Source organism: Rhinolophus hipposideros, assembly GCF_964194185.1.
Source record: "Rhinolophus hipposideros genome assembly, chromosome: 4".
Classification (NCBI taxonomy): domain Eukaryota; kingdom Metazoa; phylum Chordata; class Mammalia; order Chiroptera; family Rhinolophidae; genus Rhinolophus; species Rhinolophus hipposideros.
Window position 1 is genome coordinate 100259530 of NC_138050.1, and position 20954 is coordinate 100280483.

Consider the following 20954-nt stretch of genomic DNA (forward strand, 5'->3'; position numbering starts at 1 on the left):
GGTCCGCAAACCGGTTCAAGGTTATAAACATGGAACTGAAAAGCCTACTGAATTAGCAATAGGAAGTAGGCTGCATGCAGCAGAGACAAGTTTCTAAAACAGCTACCAACCATATTTGGTGTCTACATTTGTGTCTAGTTGATTTTTGGAGAGACATTGGCCTTTCGGGAAATAAACTGTCCCACTCTGAAAAACCAGAGGAAAAGAATTAGTAAGTCAATCAAGAGCAAAGCCAGATCCCATCGTGATTACAGATATTTGATCTATGTGGACTACAAAGGAGACTATAAAAATTAGACACCCCCACCAAGAGAGAAAAACTCAGTAGCTATTAATAATAAAAATAAATAAAAGCCAACCATGTATACAAAGGCAGTTTAACATTTATTTATAAATTTGTTTAAAAGAGTACAAAAGATTTTTTTTTCTTCTGCTCACATTTGTACACTGGATTAAGAAAGTAGGGATTGAAAATCTAAAAAGATGGTTAAGCTTCCCCAAACCTGACCTGAGAATTAGCTGCTTAGAGACACAAGCATGCAGCATCACAGCTCTCACTAACAGGAAAGCATCAAATGATTCCCTCATTTTCTATCTTACTAACATTGCTGTAATTATACTTCCAATAAAAGAGGCAAAACTAATTAGAAAGATACTGTAACATTTCGCTGGCAGTAGAGATTAAATATAAATTCAGTGATCAGCTCCTGCAAACTTGCACGAATAATGACAGGGAGAAGAAAACTGTCCCACCGGCTTCTCAGCCGAGTGGGTAGGCAGCTGAAGTCAAGGCAAGAGCGGTAAGGGTGCACAAAATCACATTAGAAGAAAAGCATCTCACGAGCGTTTTCAAGGTCAGTTGACAAAGGCCAGATGTAAGAAAGTACTTCTCACATATCCTGGAAGAAAAGGAAAACAAAATTACTACAAGCAGCAAAACAAAATGCAAAACCTTTGTAAGTCCACAATAAGATTCCTTCCAAGAACACTCTTACTCAGGCTTAAGTGACTATTTGTTAATGATTTCAAGTCCCAGTGAAGTGATTGAATTTTCAAGTCTTATGGTATTCGACTCACAAAATAGTCCCTGTCAACAAAGTAATGGCTTGTTGAGTGACGACGGCTCATCAGCTGTGTTCTTAGAGATAGGCTGACATGGGTCACAAATAATAATGTTCACAAATATTGTCACTCACCTCCACAGTTACAGCAAGGACAGGACTAACACAGTGTGGAGCAGAGCCATTTAAATGGAAATACATGGAGTATAGCTGCATTGTATTAGGCAGCAGGAAGGTGACATCTAAGGAGACCCTGAAGAAGGGAGATAGACTAAATGAGTCTGCCCCAAACCATGAGCAAAGATCAGGAAATCTCCACTAAGCCGCCCAGAATGCTGGACCAAGTTACACTCGGGATTCAGGCTGCTGCTGTTCTCACACGCTGGAAAACTAAAATCTCAGGTTGTCTCAGAGGTCACGGCAAATGTTTAGCTACCCTTAAAGACAAAGGATTTAGAGTTTCTATAGTATCCCAAAGGGTCTCTCCTACTGGTATCAGAGAAAGACCACCTGAATTGATTCTTTCAGTGTTCCCCCTAGGTGCATCGTGGAAACTAATAGACTCTCGAAAACGAAAACACATTTTTTAAAAAATACAAAAGCAATTTTAAATCATCAAATAAATATATATTAAATAATATGAGAAGAATGTGATTTAAATTTTAACAGGTGTAAAAATAAAGATCAATCGAATTTGTCCACCCAACTCATATCAGAGGCCTGCTGCTTAAGTTTCTATATCATGTTTTAAGAAACTACTTTTATTTTCCTTGGCTTTCATCTTAGTTTTATCATATTTTCTGTCTTCTCCCTTTCCTTTTGTCTTTGGCTTTTTACTGGTTCCAATATTTCTTCTAAGCCCCATCTGTGAGTTGGGACTAGCTCTCCTCTCTCATTCCTTGGGAGAGCTCAATCATCACCTATCTAAATAAAGAACACACTTTTAATATTTTCTATCTACTAACCGTTTATTAACTTGTTATTTACAAAACACATTCAGGATAAAAGTTTATGGTTTCTTACTTTTGCATGTTGTCCTTCGATGAATAGATGCTTTATTTTAATGTATATTTGCCATTTCTTGTTGGTTTATACTTTGGGTCTTATGAAATCTTCCCTAGCTCAATTTTATAAATAGTCTATTCTAAAATTTAAAAATATTTTCTATTTAAAAGGTTCAATCCACCTGGAATTTATTTCTTAGGAACCGTGTTAGGAAGGGACTGACTTTCATGTGGGTAAATGTACCCACTTGCCTGAATAATTAGGTAAGTCCATTTTCCCCCAGTGACATGTTCTGCCTTTTGTCATACATCAAAATTCTAGAAATGGCAGGGTCTGCCTGTGCCAATTCTATATCATAGTAAATATTTTACTAAGTCCCTACATACACTTTATCTTCAGGAGTGAATTAGCTATTCTTGGTTCTCTGCTTTGACTAGAATTTAAGTCAATCTATGGAGTATCTGAGAGCTCATTCCTATCCATTAATAAGGTATAACTCTCCATTTACTTATTCCTTAATGTTTTTCTATAAAATTTTACATATTTTAAAAAGGTTTCGTACATTTTTTATTAGATCTTTTTATTAGATTGTTTTATGTATTCCCAATGTGTAGAAACAAAGTTAGTTTTTATATGCTGATCTTATATCTATCAACAATGCCTGGTGCTTGTTTATTCTAATAATTGAATACAAATTCTTTTGTATTTTCCAGGTAGATAACTGTATCATGTGTGATTTATAAACTTTTTTTTCAATCCTTATATCTGATTTAAAGAAAATGCCTTTGATACATTTTGTTTATAGGTTTTTGATGTCTTTTTTTGATAAAGAAATCTCCTTTCTATTCCTAGTTTGCTAGAACTTTTTACCAAAAACAAGTATTAACAATTATCAAATACTTTCTCTGTATCTATTGAGATGATCATATGGTGTTTATCCTATAATTTATGAGGTGAATTATCTCAATTTTCTGTTTTATTTTGGGTTTTTTTATTCATTTACAATAAGCCAAGCATTTTGGGATAAATGCAATCTGATAAGGACATATTTTGCCTTTTAAAAATATTCTTTACTGAATCTATCAAAATTTTGTGAGTTTTTTTGGATCTATGTTTGTAAGATCATCTTTTTTGGTTTTTTTGTTTGTTTGTTTTTTCCTGTATAGTCTTTGTCTAATTTTGATAGAAAATTACATTCACCTGCTTAATCCTTTTGGGGTATACTTCCTCCTTTTCATTTATCTAAAAAAACTCTCTAGACATTTGGAATAATCTGTTCCAAAAATATTTGGTGGAACTTTTCTGTACTATGTCTATGCCTGGTTTTTAATTTATGGGGAGATAGTAACAAATTAACCTACATAGTGTTTGTATCATTTTGAATTCCCACCAACAACGTGTTAAAGCAACCTTTTTCTCTACAGCCTTGTCAACAAAGTATATTGCCAATCTTCTGTTTTCTGGTTTTTGTTTTTTCCAAATACTAATAGATGAGAATAGTATTTTGGTTTAGTTCTTAATTTTTATTCCTTTTATTATGATAAATTCATTTAGTGCTTTAAATTCAATGGTTATAGGTGTTTTTTTAATCTCTAAAAGTTCTGTATTGTTCTTTTTTCAAATCTTCTTGGTTGTTTTTGTCTCTTGTTGGTGCTCATTGTTTTAAATCCAGTGTCTATTTCATCAAATGTCTTACACACAGCTATTTTAAGTTCAGCATCTGGTCACTTCAGTATACCACATCATTTAGTTCTAAATCTCTGTTGTTTGGGTGAACCAATCACAGTCACCTGTTTCCTTGTACATGTGTTAAGTTCCCGTCACTGTGTTTTCATGCTTGGGATACAACCAAAGAGCCCTGCTCTGATAGCATATGGAGCATACATTACCACAGGGAGGGACTACGAGTAAATAGTTAACAAAACATACACATAAAATGATGTTAGAAGTTGCTGAGTGCTATAGAGAAAAGAAGTGGAGCCCAGAAAGAGGACAAGTGGCAGGCGTGGAGACACAGGTGGCAGCAGTAACCAGACGACCAAGGAACCCTCGCTAAGGGGGATTCAAGGAAACACTTGAAGGAGAACAAATCCTATGGATATTTTGGAGAAGAACGTAGAGGGAGCAGCCAGTACAAAAGCCACAAGGTGAGAGCAGCTGGTTCCTCAAGGTTTCAACAGTAAGAAAGCAAGTGTGGCTCGGAGGAATAAGGGGCACAGCAGAAATAGGGTGCCTGAGGGGTAAGGTGGAGCCAGATCACGTAGCACTTTCTAGGCCACTGTACAGCCTTTGGCTTTTACTCTAAGTGATTTGGAGAGTTGATGGAGCCATTAGAGGGTTTTGAGCAGAAGACTGACAGGATCGAACTTCTGTTTCAAAGGGATAATTCTCGTACAGAGCACAGACTCTAGGTGGGGAAGTGTGGAAGCAACGAAACCACCTGGGAGATGATTTCAAGAATCCAGATGATCATTGATGGAGGCAGGAGTGGGGAAGAAAAACTGTTGGCGTGGATATATTTTGAAGGATGAGTCAAGAATATTTCCTGATGGATCGGCTATGGAAGGACGTGAGAGATGGGTTGTACTATTGTGCAAACAGGAAAAAGTCCAGATAGAGCGTGGGGGTAAAGGGACTGAAGGTTAAATTTTAGATATGCTAAGATTGAAATGTCTACTAGATACACAAGTAGAGATGCTGTATATGTATATGCAAATGTATACATGTGTATATTGTATATTTATATACATGTATATTTATATACAAATGTATATGCAAATGTATATGCAAGTTTGGAGAAAGAGGTCTAGGCTGGAAATAGAAATTTGGGAGTAATAAGCATATAGATAGTATTTAATTTCATGAGAATATTTGGGGCCACCAAGGTATCAAGTAAACATAAAATTCAGAAGGTGGTCCAAGGTGGATCCCTGAGGCACCCCAAAGTTGAAAGGACAAAACGATGGAGGGGATTCAGCAAAGAAGAATAAAAAGGTGTGGCCACTGAAGTAGGTAGAAACCTAAGAGAGTACAGGGTCCCAGAAGTCAAGTAGAGAAACAGTGTCAAAGAGAAGGGAGTGATTCACCACGACAAATGATGCTAATTGGTTAAAAAATGAACGCTGAGAAATAGCCACAGGATTTGCAATGTGTACATCGTTAGTGAGCATGACAAGAGCATTTCTGTTGACTGATAAAGTCTAAAACTTGATTAGAGTGGGTTTAAGAGTAATGGGAGGGAAGAAATTAGAGACAGCAAGGATAGACACCTTTTGAAGTTTTGCTCAAAAGGGAACAAAGACACAGCAAGAGGGAAAGATGGTAACAATATAGTTTATATTTATTAATATTTTATGCTGATTGGTATTTTCTAGTTGAGATGGAACAAAGTCCCCCAGTCAGTGGAGACAGAAACTGGTCCACAAGGAAGGGCCGGCATACAGGTAGGGATGCCTGTAGGTAAGTAGAGATGGAGGTGGAAGTGGGAGCCTGAATTCTCACCTTTCTGTCAAATTTCTTTCAACTAAGGGAAAAGCCAATAACCACTTTGGACTTGGACATGCCTGTCCTACTAAGGAAACTTCAATCACCTTCACTCACATTGTATTATGAGGAAACAATGTTCCCCTCGTTTCAATCTGTGAGGAACCTAAGCAAAGATTTACAATTTGCTTACTTAAGGTCTGCCAGCCATCACTACTGAGCTGAATTCCCCATTCCCTTAGCAGCCTCCCAGTTAGTTAATTCATTTACTGTCTCCCATCAGCTTCCCCCCAATCCCAGGTGTTTTCCTAGGTACTTTCAAAATTTGGGGAGTGGATAAGTAGAGAGCAAAATGTGCACCCAGTTTGCAAGTCCTGTCCAAAATCTGAGTTTCAATCACGTTTCATTAACTTATAAATTCCATGAACTTGGACAATAAATTCACATGACTCCTACTCACAGATTCTTATAAGCACATCAATAATTTATAAATTGTAACACGTGATGCAAAAGAAAACCCCTGTATTGAGATTCTTTTCTGTCTCTTCTACGTTGTCTCTTTTCTGAATGCAATAGTGATACACATGACCATATGCTACAGACGAATACACACGTCCACTAAGCATTGTCTGCAAAGTTGCCTATATTCCGTTATCTTCCTATAGACAAATTTGTGAAATTGACCAATTTTAACCACTGGATTCCTTTTAAGGAGACATGCATATCAGATTTCTAACAGATTGTCTTCTCAAAAATGATCTTTTGTCCACTGACTCTTTATTAAAGAGTGATCTTCTCTATTGAGTTTCCAGGTTGGCAAGCCCTTGATTATTTTGTTGCATTTAACCAGTTTAAAGATTTCTATCTGCTTTTTTTTTTTTTTTGAGTAGACACATATGCACTTGGGCTTCAATTAAATTGTAAAGCCACTGTAGTTCGTTTTGATTCTGTACACATTGCAAACCCCACAATCCCATCATGCCAAAGACTCAGTGCTGGCTCAATAATATACAGGGCACGCAAAACACATTCAATACACATTGCAAGTTGCGAGGTTTTCTTCACAGAAATCTACAAGGACATTTCATTTTCCCAAACCACCTTTTGCTGTAGGGTTTTTAAAACAATCATTTTGTAGTGAAAAACTAAATACCGGTTTCTTTGATATGCTAGTTTCACTGAAAAAAAAATGTATTACTAGAGAATACTTACTATTTTTATAACCATATTTCACTAAAAATTTTCCTGGAAAAAAAACAACACGTTCATTTTGTTTGTTGTAGGTCCGGGCCAGGGGGGATAACAAGCCTCACAGTCCAGACGAGCACACTGAGAACAAAGGGCAGGTGTCATTGTTTTACTGTGATTGGCTGGAGCTGAAATCAGGATTTCCTCCCTCTCAGAAGCTATTGTGGCATTTACAGTAATCACCCTGGCTGACTGCCCATCACACAGCTGAACAGCACACCAAACATATATCTGGAGAGAAGGCCACAACATATTTTTTAAATTCTCATTGTTTTTATTCTTCAACTCTGAAAGATTGTTTTTTAAGAGAAAAAGAAAAAAAACTCACCCAGCTGTTACCACTATTCATATTCCAATCGCCTCCAAAGTTCTCCAGGCCTCCTGGTTGACTTCTGCCTTGGAGTCGGTCCAGAAAAGCATTATTTACCCTTTAAAACAATGAGAAATGTGTGTAAGTGAAAAGCTTGCTGCAAGGCTGAGAGATTTTTGAGAACCTAATGTGCTGAATGACTGACTGTGGGATTGTTTCCTCCCTCCAGCTTAGAAGAAATCTACGGAAACTTCTTTTCACATTAACCATGTGACATGTTGTTAACAGCCCTTTGCTGGAGCAGGTGCCATTTGAGGCAGAGGCCAGAGGGGGCACAATTCTTAACTTCTGAGTTTTTCTTGCCTGTTTTCTCAAGCAACTATACCCTACAGCCATGCCACACATGAACCCCAGAGGCTGAGGGAAGATGGAAGCTTCAGCAAGACCTACAACATGAAGAGAAAACAAAAAGAGCAATGTGACACTGTTGATACAAGCTAGATGTCCTCTGCATGTGCCAGTCTTGCTAAAGTAAATCCCACAAGTGAAAAATAGAAGGAAAATGGAAGAGTGCTTGGGAAAGGGGAAATATCAGAAGGGGGAGCCCTGAACTTCTAAAAGAAGGAATGGGCACGTCTTTCCCTTACTTTCCCCAAGTATGATGGTAGGTCATACTGCAGCAACCAATTTCAGAAATTAAGTTTAATGCACAGGAGGTAAAACCATAAAGAAAGGTAAGAAAGTGATTATCATAAAGGTCAGAATAAGGGCTAACTGTAGGCTGGCAGTTATAGTCTATTCCTAGAGCTGGCTCACCTGGGTGATCGCTTCATAATTAATCACTCTAAATATTTGTTTCATGGACTTGCATATGCCTGTCATGCTACGTAATTTTAACTTTAAATCCCTTAATTTAAAAGGGTAAATGAAAGGCAACAGCACGCTTTGAGTTGCCTTGGTATACCTGAGTAGCGTCAGGGAGGTGAAGGATAGAGAAAGAGCATTGAAATAGGTACCCCGTGACGTCAACAGATTACAGAAAAACAGTGGTTAAGACTAGAAGCTTCATGGCTGCAGCACAGTGCCTGGTGCACGGCAGCTACTCAGTACACGTTTAAGGGAGGAAGGGTAAGCTGGACCCCGTCACACTGGCCTCCTGTCAGTCAGGCAGCCGAGCAGAATGTGGTCACGGAATGTGGCGGTAAGGCGGCAGCTGTGGCAGGTTTGGGAACTCTGAGGCCAAGGACTGCTGGGTGGCAAAGCCAGATGCTGGGTTTGTTTTATGCCTGTCTGTACTCGCTCAGGGCTAAAATGCCAACTGCCTGTTGACCCAGCTGGATCTCTAGCTTATTGGGTTGATGTTTTCTCAACAAGTTCAAGTCCCATCAGGCAGTGGTTACATTTTAGTAAAGCTCCCCCCTCCTCCCACCATAAATTCTACCCAAGTGCCATATCCTGGTCAGCCTGGTTCACTGCACAGTTCAATGTTTCAGTCCCCTTTACAGGACCTCTCAGCATGCAAATTGAACAGTACCTTACTGGAGACTTGCCTATTCAGGAAAAGAAAGCTGACTCTACTGCCCCTTAAACAACACAACCGAGAGTATTCTGGACTGCTCTACTCTGAGGGCTGCTTTTATCCAGTCTTTTTGTCAGTAACAAACATGGGCTTTCCCTCGATGTCCCCCATCCCACCTCACATCCAAACCACTACAAGTGTGTATCCACTAAACACATCCTGGGAAAATCCAATAGAAGACTAAATTAATTTATGGTCTGTTTTATTAAAACAAAAAAAATAGGTAGCAGTAAGGGGGTCCCCTTACCCAACCAAAGAGTCTAACCCATGTGTCAGAATTTTGATGTTTCTGTATCATCAGAAGAGAACACACACATTCACACTTGACATTTTGAAACTATTTTGACTGGACTATGGAAGCAGCATAATCTAGTCAAAGAATATGAGCAGCCATCCACCATCAGCGGCTCCAGCAGCACTAAGAGCTTCCGTTAATACCGTTTAAAGTCTCAATGACAAAACATCACCACCAGAATTTAAAAACCTATGTTAGTGATAGTGCGAAGGTTAAACATATAAAAGAAGCCACTCGGTTTCAAAAGAAGAATTTGCTCTTTTAAATCGTGAGAGCCTTTACATTAAATTATTCTCCCGAGACACTCCAGCATACCGCCATAAACGCAAATAACCCAAGTGCCCCTCAGAAAAATCCTAACACAATAATGACAGATATGGTGGCTCTTACCACTGTCCCACATCAACAGATATTGAACTGGGTACTCAATGTCTGCTTGTAGGAATAGGATAGAGAGTGCTGATACTATTAAAAAGTCCAGAATGGTTCTATTAAATTTTTTTTCCTGACATATTAGTCAATATGAAATCACTTCATGGGGATTTGTCTGAGCTTTAGTATACGAGGGTGGATATTCCACCACCTATACCAGTTCAATTATTCTAAAGTGGTCCAACAATGGCAGAGTGTCGTCTCAAAAGGTGAAGGTTTACACTTTTCTTCTATGGGAGGCAAATTAAATATAGCCTAAATAAATGCATAGCTTATGATCCTGATTCAGTTTTCTAGTGTAAATTTATGCTATCTAGTCAGAAAAATTGGATATTGTATGTGCATGTATATGTGTAAGTAGCAGTTGTATCTTCACCCATATACCTCACCCCAATAATAAAAAGATAATACAGATTCCAAAACTATGTTCAATATCACCCTAGTGTTTTCCTAAAACATTGTAAACACTTTATAGGGAATTCTCTTAACGAAGCATGTTTAATTTATTAGCCATTTATACCTCCTTTGTTCTGCCTGGTGGGTTTTGGTTCTTTCTTCCTCCTGTTGCTGTTGCTTAAATTCCAGTAAGTCACTCTAGGAACAATAAGAGTTTTAAAATATAGTTTTCAGTTACCATGGTAGTACAGAAAACATCCAAGTTAATTACGTATTTAACCTTAGTTGGTGCAATATTTCATTTGTGAAACTTTTACTGAAGTACCATTTCTATGTAAAATTATTTTCATATATATATATATATATATATATATATATATCAAAAATAATTGTACCTTCGTCAAATAAAAGCTCTGTGAGTTTGAAATTGAGAGATTAAAATGCATGTTCAAGATATTAGATCCAGAGTTCCAACACACACAGAGGGAAACACAATGTGAGTCAAACTTACCTGTGTCTTGCCAAGAAAAACAAATAAAATGAAGTGCTTAAAGAATGTTACACAGTACTATTTTTTGATCATTTCTCTAGCATTTCTTTCCCAACAAATTCGTAGCCACTTACAAATAAATACTGGATTCAATTCTGTAGCTCAATTCCATTTATAAAACATTTTCCATCCTGGAGAATAATCACTCAACCTATTATTAACTAGTTACTTCTAATATTAGCAGAACTTTGAACTCCCTGGGAGCGGGAGTGGGATATTTTGCTTCAAATAGGAAACCAATTACTACAACTAAATCTCTAGCTTCTGACATTCTGATTATCCTCTTCGAAGAGGCAACTCGAGTTCCAAACTCAGTTACTTCGTTAAAACAAAGAACTAGGTGCCAGGATTTCTCTAACACTCAACTACCTCCCTTGAGGCAGACTGAGTTTTAACCTCATTTCAAAGGCAGAAAAAGGCAGAGGGAAGAGTTATCAGGCCTGTGCCATATTCATAAGTTAATGCCTGAATCAGAGATTTTTTAGCAGAGAAAATACTGTCAAGTCTTAATCAGTGCCTTCCAACACGTGTTTTTTTTTAACCCCAAAACTTTGTTCATGAAAAGCATAAAATGAACTCAAAGTTCAGATTGACATTTTATTTTTTTAACTTTATTCAAAGGCCTTCTGACATTCTATAAAAATAAAAATACTGGTTTCTTAAACTGTGATAGCTCAAACATACTAGTCATTGATCTCTAATGTGCATTACTCAATTCTAATTCCTATCCAGCACCAACAAGGGAGAAATTAGAGTTTTCTAAATAACTGAATGATATTCATTCAAACATTCCACAAGCATTTATTAAACACCAAATGCCAAGCCTTGGGCTAGAGACTCACTTTCCCACAATAGTATGAAGTCTTTAGTTCATTTTACTTTTTCTCACTATAATATATGTACGTAGTTTTAAGAGTCCACCAAGTAACAGCACTACTTATTAGTACTATCAAGCCTTACACCAAAATGAAAGAAGCTGCAGTCCTCCCACCTGCTCCCACCACAATCACCGTCGGTCCCTGTGTGTGGTTTCATCTGTCAATTCTTATACCTCCTCCTTAGTAGCATGCATATTCTTCGATTTCTTAATATTTTAAAAGATGCATTCTCTTTTGACTTCCTATTATGGAAGACGATTTATGTTTCCATTATCACCTCCACCTAATTCCAGCTGTCCCTCCTAGTACACCACCCTCCTCCTCCCTTATCCTTACAACTTTTTTTTTTTTTTCCAGCTCTCGTGTGGTGCTGGGGTCTTACAGCATCTTTTTTAGACTTCTAATTCATCCTCCTCCTTTCAACCCCAGGTTTCAGAGGGATCTGCTGCCTCCAATTCTTGACTCTTTCTTCAGGACTACTTGCAAACGATTTTTGGCTTCTCCTTCTCTACTTTCTAGCTTCCAAATGTTGCTGTATCTTTTCTTTGTTGCAGTCTCCTGGCCTGTTCTTTTGTTCTCAGTGGCTTTTTGAAACAGAATTTTCCTTTACTGTGTTTTCAGTGGGAATTGGGGAGAGAGGCACTGAGATAAGCAAATGAAATGCTTTGAAGGCGCAATGTTTAACCATAACACCTTAATATTTTCAAACAAGAATTTTACCACAATTCTGTTACTGAATCCTCACAATTCTCAAAGGTAGGCAGGTAAATAAAGTACCATTTGATGAGTGAAGGAATGAATGAATGAGCATTATTATGCTTTTACAGGTGATGAAACACAGGGTCAGAAACTGAGTTTAATTACATTGTCAAGAGCTAAACAGCTCATTAGTAGCACAATAAAGACTAGGGTTTTGATTTTCTTGTATCTAATCTTCTGTAAGACACATCCAAAATAGGTGATTAAGATTGAGGATAATTTTTCAATAGTTTGTCATAGTCGATTATAACAGCCATGTCTAGAATTAGAGGACCCATTTACCTTCAAAAGTTCTAGCAGAACATAAATCCCTCTGGTCAAAGGATGCTAATTTTTTTCACATGCATCAACTCTTTTCTCTAAGGAGCAACTTCTGGCACCCAGCCCATCATAAGTTTAATAACATCAATTCTGAACAAATTGAATTGTTATCAGTTCTAGACATGAGACAATGATTTTTTTAAAAACTGCAAAATGCATATAATATGTATATAGTATATACATAGTTCGACATATTTCTTTAAAATAATTTTTAAGATAACTTTTTCAGCCTCAGCAAAGATGATCCTGAAATTTATCTGGAAAAAATAAATGCGAGATCATAGCCATTAAAAAAAAAATAAGAAAGAAAGAAAATGAGGGAGAACTACCTTCAACAACTATTAAAATATATTATAAAACTACAGTAATTAAAACAAGTTTACTCCAGGAAAAGACCTAATCCATGGAAATATAGTTTACCATAAAGTTGTTGTGTTAAACCCACAAAGGAGAGTTCAATGAATGCTGGTAGACTAGCTAACAATTTATTTTTTATATTAAAATAAATGTTATGGACGTCTAAGATTTGAATCTAGAACATGCAACTATAGACATTTTCAAAGGAGGCTTGGGTAGACTTATTTATACACCTGGAGTGAGAAAGTTCTAGAAAACATAAAGGAAAAAGATTGGTACATTTCACTGAATGAAAATGCAAAGCTTCCACTGGGGAAAAAAATACCACAACAAACTCGAAAAAAAATTAAATGTTTATGGCACACATATGCTGATTCAATTATTCTTTCAGTCATCCATTCAACAATATCTTAGGGCTTCTGAGTCAGGCTTGGATCTACATGCTGGAGATATAATAATGAACAAGACAGATGATATCCTTGCTCCTCAAGAGTTTATATTCTAGAGTAAAGGAAACCATAAACAAGTGAGAAAAACTATCTGCTGGTAGTCCTCTGTAGAGGATTAAGCACGCAGAGTGAGGCTCATTGCTTCAGCTACTATTAGGTGGAGGCTGAAAGAAGGCCTGAGGAGGTAGCCAACAACCTCATACAAACCAGTTAAGGAAAAGCCACCACCAGACAGAAAAAGGGCCAAAGGCTCGGAAGCAGCAGTTCACAGAAAAACTACATATTGCCTCTAAATTCAAAATGGTCACCATCTTCACACATAATCAAGGAAATATAAATCGAAACAATGAGATAAAAATGTTCTCCTATCATACTGACAAAAAGTAGAAAAGTCTTACAGAGATTCAGGTACAGTCAAGCACTTTGGGGGAGTGTCTAAGTTAGGGAAAAGTAATTTCGTTTTTGCAGGACGATTTAGCAATAAGATCAACATGTAAAAATGTGCACATCCTTTGCAGAAGTGTTCAAAGAGGTCTGTATATAGTCACAGTTGTGTTACTGAAACAGTAAAAGTTCAAGAGAAAAGTGATAACGCCCATTAATTAGGAACCGACACAATAAGTTAGGTTATCTACACAATGGAATACTATGCAATAGTTACAAAGAATAAAGCAGATGGGGGAGAGAGGGAAGTGGCAATGCAGAGATCTGTTAAGATACATTAAATGACAAGAGATAGGTTCAGAGCAGTTTTCTGGGACTTCTCCATGTAAATAGAAAAGATACACTTGTATCCATTTCCATTTGATATGTGCTGTTGTACAACATATTTAAAACACTTTATGGAAAGTCACAAACACATTAACTGTAATTATCACTGGGAAGACGCACACAGAGGGTGGATGGGCAGGGTAGGAAGTTCAAACATCATACATCGCTTTAGGTTTTTAACTTTTGAGCCATGTAAGTATATTACTTTTTCTATTTCTGTTTCCTTATACTTTCTTTGTTTAAAAATCCCAATGAGTATCATTTTTCATACTTAAAAATGTACAAGAGCAAAACACTACATTATGATGCCAAGAACTACGTTTCCGGGAGGACTCAAAGAGGACAGGGACAGAGAAACACGCAGCATCCTGTTCCAGAGGCGACGACGGGGAGAGGAGAAACCCCAGAGCGGGAGAAAAACGGGGACAGGCAGCTGATGAAGCGTCACCATGCAAGGACACTGCTCCAGATGGCGGGAGGGGACAGGCTGGCAGCACCGCTCTCAGGGTCATTATTCTATAACTAGCAAAGCGTATTAACGAGGCATAGGCTGGCTTTCCTTTGGAAATTTCCTTTGAAATTATCCACAAAGGATAATTTCAACAACTAATTAATGTGTTCTGCTGAGCTGACATCCACTCGTCTGATAAGCATATACCGGTTCGGTTCACGCACTGGGTTCTCACACACAAGTGCACTACCTCGCTGGACAGATATAAAGTAAGTGCTCTCTGTCCCACGGACTGAGCTTTGGAAATAAGGCTCTCGCCCACTCTGCTGGAGAGCTGCAGGGGAGAACAAAGAGCCAGTGCTGGGGGCCCCAGCGAGCAGCCACAAGTAAAGGGGTCACCATTACCTGTCAGCAGGTGTAGAAGTTGCCTCTGTGTTCCCATTTACCAAAAGGTCAACTATACCGCAGACAGGAGTGTGCAAGGCTGGACGCTTGAGAAACAGGATGAGGCTGGAGTGAAGAGCATGCCCCAAAAGCAAGGCTGTGGTGGAATTATTGAAGACTAGCATAGGGTCGTTTTAAAATCATGCCTGAATCCCAGTGAAGCATGTCCAGACCTGGCTCAGCTTGACGGCTTTCTGTAAGTGTTAAAGCACTATCCGCCAGGGAAGGACAGGATGCCCTTCCTCCCCACTGAACAAGGGCAAAAAGACAGTGAGAGCAGGAGGGCAATGCCACGGCAGCTCAAGAACCCCTCCTTTGAATGTTTGTGAATACAGGAGAGTTTTAGGGGGAGGAGACAGTTTAGAGAAGTCCGGGTTCTGTGGCTCCCCACAGTAATGGCTTTGCCCAAAAGGACAAAGACCCCCAAACTGAGAAGATCAACTAAGTCAAAGGAAGTAAATACTAATGGGTAAAGTAGGGGAGTAAAACAATAGCATTAATAATGTACATTTTCCTCTTACTATTGTTAGTTCTATCATTTTAATACACAGGGAAACAGACTTCTAGTTACAATAATCAATGAATCACACATCTCTATATATGCCACCCAGAAATATTTCCCCTCAACTTCATTCTTTTAAAAAACATTTTTTTCTCACCGAAGTTATTTGTTGTGGATAATGTATATATAAAGTACAGAAACTATAAAGAAAACATAATAATCAAATAAAAATTCTCCACCCAAAGATAAACTCCTTTAACAAGTCAGTATATTTCCTTAATTTCTTGGGATATACACATAGATTATATTAGGTGGGTGCAAAAGTAATTGCTGTTTAAGAGGTTCAAAATAATTGCAAAAACCGCAATTACTTTTGCACCAGCCTAATAACTTCCTATCATTACTTCAGGTCACAGGTACAGGACTACCGTGTCCCAGGCATTAGGATAAAGCCTCCCCACGCTTTCTCCCACATAATCCTAGAAACAGTGTCACGGGGTAAATGACATCATTGTCATACATAACAGACAAGGGAGACTTAGAGAGAGAAAGTAATTTGCACAAAGTGCAACAAGAAGAGGTAGGTTTCAAAACTCACCCAGATTATTTTATCGTCTTTAGTTTTTCATTTTCATACAGGTGAGACTATTCCCACACCATTAAAATATGTCAGTGATTCCTGCACGATAGTCTAAACTTTAAAATCTTCAAATCCTCTATTGCTGACCAAATGCCTTCAAACTTTCCATTAATATCATTTAAAAAATAAACAACCTTGTACTTACATCTTGTGTTCATCCTTGATTATTTCCTTAGAATAAATGTACACCTTAGATCTAATACTTTTACTTTTAGGAAGCTCTTTAGAATTTGATAATGCCACAGGATTTCAGTCGCCTCTCACCAGAAGAGAGAGTTTGAAGTATTTTTAATAACTAATACTGTAAGTTCTCCTCGCTCCAGCAAACACACAAATTATTATCCCTATTTGTCTAAAGCCTCTTCTTTAATCTCATGATTATTTTCCCAGTTGAAATGTAGAGTTTTTCCAACTACCTCAAACTACATTGCAATTTTTATTGGAATTGCATTAAACCCACAAATTAATTTGGATAGAAATGTAGTTACTAAAATATTGAATTTTAGGTGCATCATCCATTCTACTTTATTCAAATTGACATTTATCAAATTGACAAATTGATCACAGGAAAGTTTAGGGGTTTGTGTGTGTGTGTGTGTGTGTGTGTGTGTGTGTGTGTTTAAGGAATTGAGCAATATTTTACATAGTTGCTTGTTGATGAGAACTTTTTGTTCTATACATTTTAATTAATTATTGCTATGTGAGAAAGTTGTTGATTCTTGTATATATGTTTTATAACCAACTCTCATTTAACTCCATTTGTTGTCATCATTTTTCAGTTGATTCTCTTGGGTTGTACAGGCAAATTGCTCTCATCCATAAATAACTTTACTTATTCCTAACATTAGAAAAGCTCCTTTTTAATTTTTATCTTATCACATTGGGTAAAACAATTCCCAAACATTTGTTCCATGTTACATTAAGACGTTTTTGTTTGTTTGTTTGTTTGTTTGTAACTGAAAAGTTTTTCATCAAGTAAGTTTGAGAGGCACTAGGTTAGAGTTTCCAGAACAATACCGGTTGGCGGTAGGGGTTGCAGAGATCCTTACATTGGTGTTCCAGTAGTTCTCTACTGAGTATAATGTTGATTATTGGTTTGGAAGACTAAACGTATGCTAAGAAAAACATTTTATTTCTAGTTCAGTATAGTTTTCTTTTAATTGACAGTAGAGGTTAAAATTTATCAGTACTTTTTTTTGTTTGTTTGTTTGTTTGTTTACTACTAAAGAGGTGGTCAAATGCTTTTTCTCTCATGACCTATCCTATTGCAGTTATACGATATAAAAAGTCATAATACATAGCTAGTGATCTTTGCATTCCTAGAATAAACTTTTGCCATGATTATTTAAGAGAAAATTATTTAAGAGGAAAACCCCATAACTAGAATTGTCTTTCAGATGTTAATCTCTATAAGTTTGAGTGTGTGTGTGTTACCTTTACTAGGCTGTGACACCAAGGGGATGATAGTTAATATTAATTCCAAATTATTTCTTCTTTTTCCTATTAAACAATTTTTAAAGCATGGGAAACAAATCTGTTCCTCATAAATTCTAATGAACTTGCCTGTAAACTAATCCAAATTTAGCTTGTTAGGGGGAAATAATTCTCAGAAATCTTTAGAAATCACTTTCATTTTCATTCGTTTTTATGTATTTTAATTCTTTGAGTTATTTTGGAGTTTTATATTTTTCCATAAAATCCACATATTCAATTTATTAGCACAGTATTATCGATAGTAATATAAACTTAATCTTTTCTAAATCTATGCTTCTAGTGCCTTGTTCATTGTTCCTGCTCTAAATCCCGGGATTGGATACTTACTTCATTTCTTTTGTTAGTACTCATTGGATTTACAGTTATGATCTTGCAGAGCACAAGGTCTCAGACTCCAGCTTTGCATGCATGCTCCATGAAGTACTCTTGCTATCATCAATATTCTGTAATAATTTTCTCTGTCACCCAATAATTTCAGTATTTGTTTTTTGGTTTGTTTTTACTTTCCAAACGACTATATGAAATCAGTAAGCATGCGAAATCAGTAAATGCAATCAGCCAATCAGAATTAAAAAAAAAAAAATTCCTGACAGGTAGAGAGGAGACGGGATAAATTATACAAAGAAACAAATGTGTGGGATAAACTGGAGCTCAGTTAGCAGTGTTCCGAAGGAGCTCTACCTAAGAGGGAATACTGATGTTGTCATTAAGATAATCAGCTGGAGAAGTGCACTAAAAGCAGTGGGCTCTTTCTTCTCCATACTTGCATTATAGGGTAAACAGAATTGTGGAGGGGTGTCTGGGCTCAAAGAAACAGGACAACATCTGGGTACCTACTGACTATAGGAGAACAGGAGGTTTTCTACCACACCCAGAAGATAAGCTCTTGCTTAGTTTACTTAGCAGCACATCCAAAGAAACATGACAAGATAACCAGAAACCACCAAGCACATGAGAATGAAAACCACCGGAGATAAAATTTACAATGGAAAGGAAAAAGTACTGTTAAAAGTACTAAACAGAAAATGATAACGTTTGTATAATTGCCATCAATGAAGAAATAAGTAAGAATACTGCACTTATGAAGCAGAACATTGCTATGAAAAAGTAAATCAGCAATCTTGGGAAATAAATAAATTCAATAAATGTGCCTAATAAGCAGAATGAAAACTTATGAAACCATTTAGTAAGCAGGATGATCTACCTACAGGTTTCTCCCAGAATGCAATAAAAAAGGCCAAAGAGACAAGAAGCACAAAAAAAAAAAAAAAATGAAGAGATACAGAAAACAGATACTAGAATTTTGAAAATCTATTTGATAGCTATCCCAGAAATGGAGAGCAGAGACAATATAGAGGAAAAACTGTAAAAGGAAAATAGAAATTTCCCTTAACTTTCTTCCCATCTTGAGTGAGACATATATTTTGAGATCAAATGGGTCAAGCAAAGGTTACATAGGATAAAAACATTTTCGTAGGGAGGAGAGAAGAGAGAGAAGAGCAAAAGAAATTAAATGGAACAGAGAAAATTCAAGGAGTCAAGAAAATAAAGAGCAGAAAGCAAGAACACATAATTAGACTAAATTATGTAGCAAGAATATGTGCAAATACACTGGTAATCACAATAAATGAGACTATATAAAATTTACCTTTTAAAAGGGATTGTGAAATGGGATAAAAGAAAAATCAGTCATTTTTGTCATTAGAAATCTAATTTAAGCCAAGTGACACAGAGAGGTTAAAATTAAGTGATGGAAAAAGTACTTGCCACATAAATTCTAACAAAATAGCAAGCAGAGGAAATATTAGAATCACACAAAAAATAAATCAAGCTGAAAAATCTTTAAATGGGAAGAGCAGTATATCTCACAGTGATAAAAATCTGTACTGATTCCCACAAGTCTCATTGGTTGGAACTACTTCCCATATCCGTGGATGAACCAATCACAGTCAAGGAGAATGGAATTCCCATGAACAGTTAGACCATTTCGGATTAAATCCCTAGGACCAGGGTGATGTCAGCCTTCTCTAAAACACAGGCCATGCTAAGTAGGATGGAAACCTGAAGAAAAACTTACGGTTTTAGGAGAGAGGTAGGCAATCAACAATATTTTATACACCAGTCTGAAGTTATCACAACACACAATTTATTACTTTTGCAGCATTACTACAGAGTGATTAATCACTATAAGATAAAAAGTGCAATATTTTATTTCTTCATTTCCTTTAAATAGTCTATCTCCCCCATCAAAATAAATTTCAGGAGGGCAGGAACCTTATCTATTCTGTTCTTAATTGAAGCCCAAGGTTCTCACAGAAGGCTTGGCATGTAACAGGAGCTCAATATATGTTTGTCGATAGAATGAATGGTAATAGAATAAGTGAATAAATGAATACTGAAATATATCATTCTGAGATAATTCAGCTAGAACAATCCAGAAAAGGAAAACTTTAAAGTGGTGTTAAATAGTGTTACAGAAGTACATGGAAATAGGGATTCCAAAAAGATCACTGAATTGAATGTTCAGGGGGATTTTATCTTTAGAGAGCAGTTTCAGTAAGAGTATTTGTGAATATAAACCAGAATATAAGGAATTAAGGAGGAAGTGGGTAATAAAGATATGATTACAGTAAGATTACTTTTGTCTTTATTAATTTGGTGGAAGCAGAAAAGTTGATATCTCTCAGGACAGAAGAATCAAGGAAGGGGTTAGTTGGTGTGTTTATTTTCGAATGGCAAGAGAGAATATATATGTTGACAAAATACAAGCAGCAGTCAATGGAGAAGAATATATTAAAGGTATGGGGGGAAGAGAATTATAAATAAATTTCTGGAAGAGGGAACCGAATCAAATGTAAACTTAAGGAAGAACCTACTGCCCCTAGAGACCACAGTAATGGAAGAACGGGAATGTCAGAGACATAGAGAGCGAAATAAATGTGCTGCCACCTCAACTTAACCTAGGTGATCTATTTCTAAGTTTCTCCATAGCAGGTATTCAATAAATATCTGCATGAATAGACACAATGACAGATATGTGTTGTTTTCTGTATCTTCTTGTCATAGGCATGATTCTTCTTGTTTTCTTAAGCTAAACCATTGACATGATAAGGAATGACAGATTCTACCAATCAGGGAATGCCTTCAGTGGATATTTTCTAACAGACTGAACAAAAACCTAATAAAAACCCTTGTGTATCCCATTGAAATCCCTAATGATGGAATTCTCTATACACTAACATTATTCATTTTACTGAAAGCTACAGTAAGTAAAGGGAAATAATTTAAGTAAGTAAAAGAAAACTACGTTTAATCAATCACCAGAAAATATGTATGTATCAATATTTGTCTAACTCCAGAAGAAAACCAAGATTAAGAAATAAAAAGCTTAATTTTCACTGTTCAAAACAACTGCTCAACCTGAAAATTAAATCTCAGATCTGATTTTCTCATCTGTTGAGCATCTGCTTTGTGAAATGTCCTACTTTTAATGGTTTTTACATTCCAAATATACACACCAAACTTTACA

General features: G+C 36.7%; 1 protein-coding gene across 7 annotated transcripts in view; it reads right to left on the reverse strand.

The window, feature by feature from the left end:
* Positions 1–360: 360 nt before the first annotated feature.
* Positions 361–20954, reverse strand: part of EPSTI1 (epithelial stromal interaction 1) — a 73440-nt gene continuing 52846 nt past the window's right edge. For 3 of the 7 annotated variants that reach the window (XM_081046024.1, XM_081046023.1, XM_081046020.1), the window contains 3 exons: positions 9934–10007; positions 7126–7225; positions 361–899 (listed from right to left, as the gene is read on the reverse strand). In XM_081046024.1, the coding sequence (XP_080902150.1) occupies positions 891–899; positions 7126–7225; positions 9934–10007 (183 nt within the window). In that variant the 3' untranslated portion in view covers positions 361–890. Of the gene's footprint in view, positions 900–6761; positions 6879–7125; positions 7226–9933; positions 10008–20954 lie in introns of all 7 variants that reach the window. The other 4 variants (XM_081046021.1, XM_081046019.1, XM_081046025.1 and 1 more) reach the window with 4 other exon arrangements.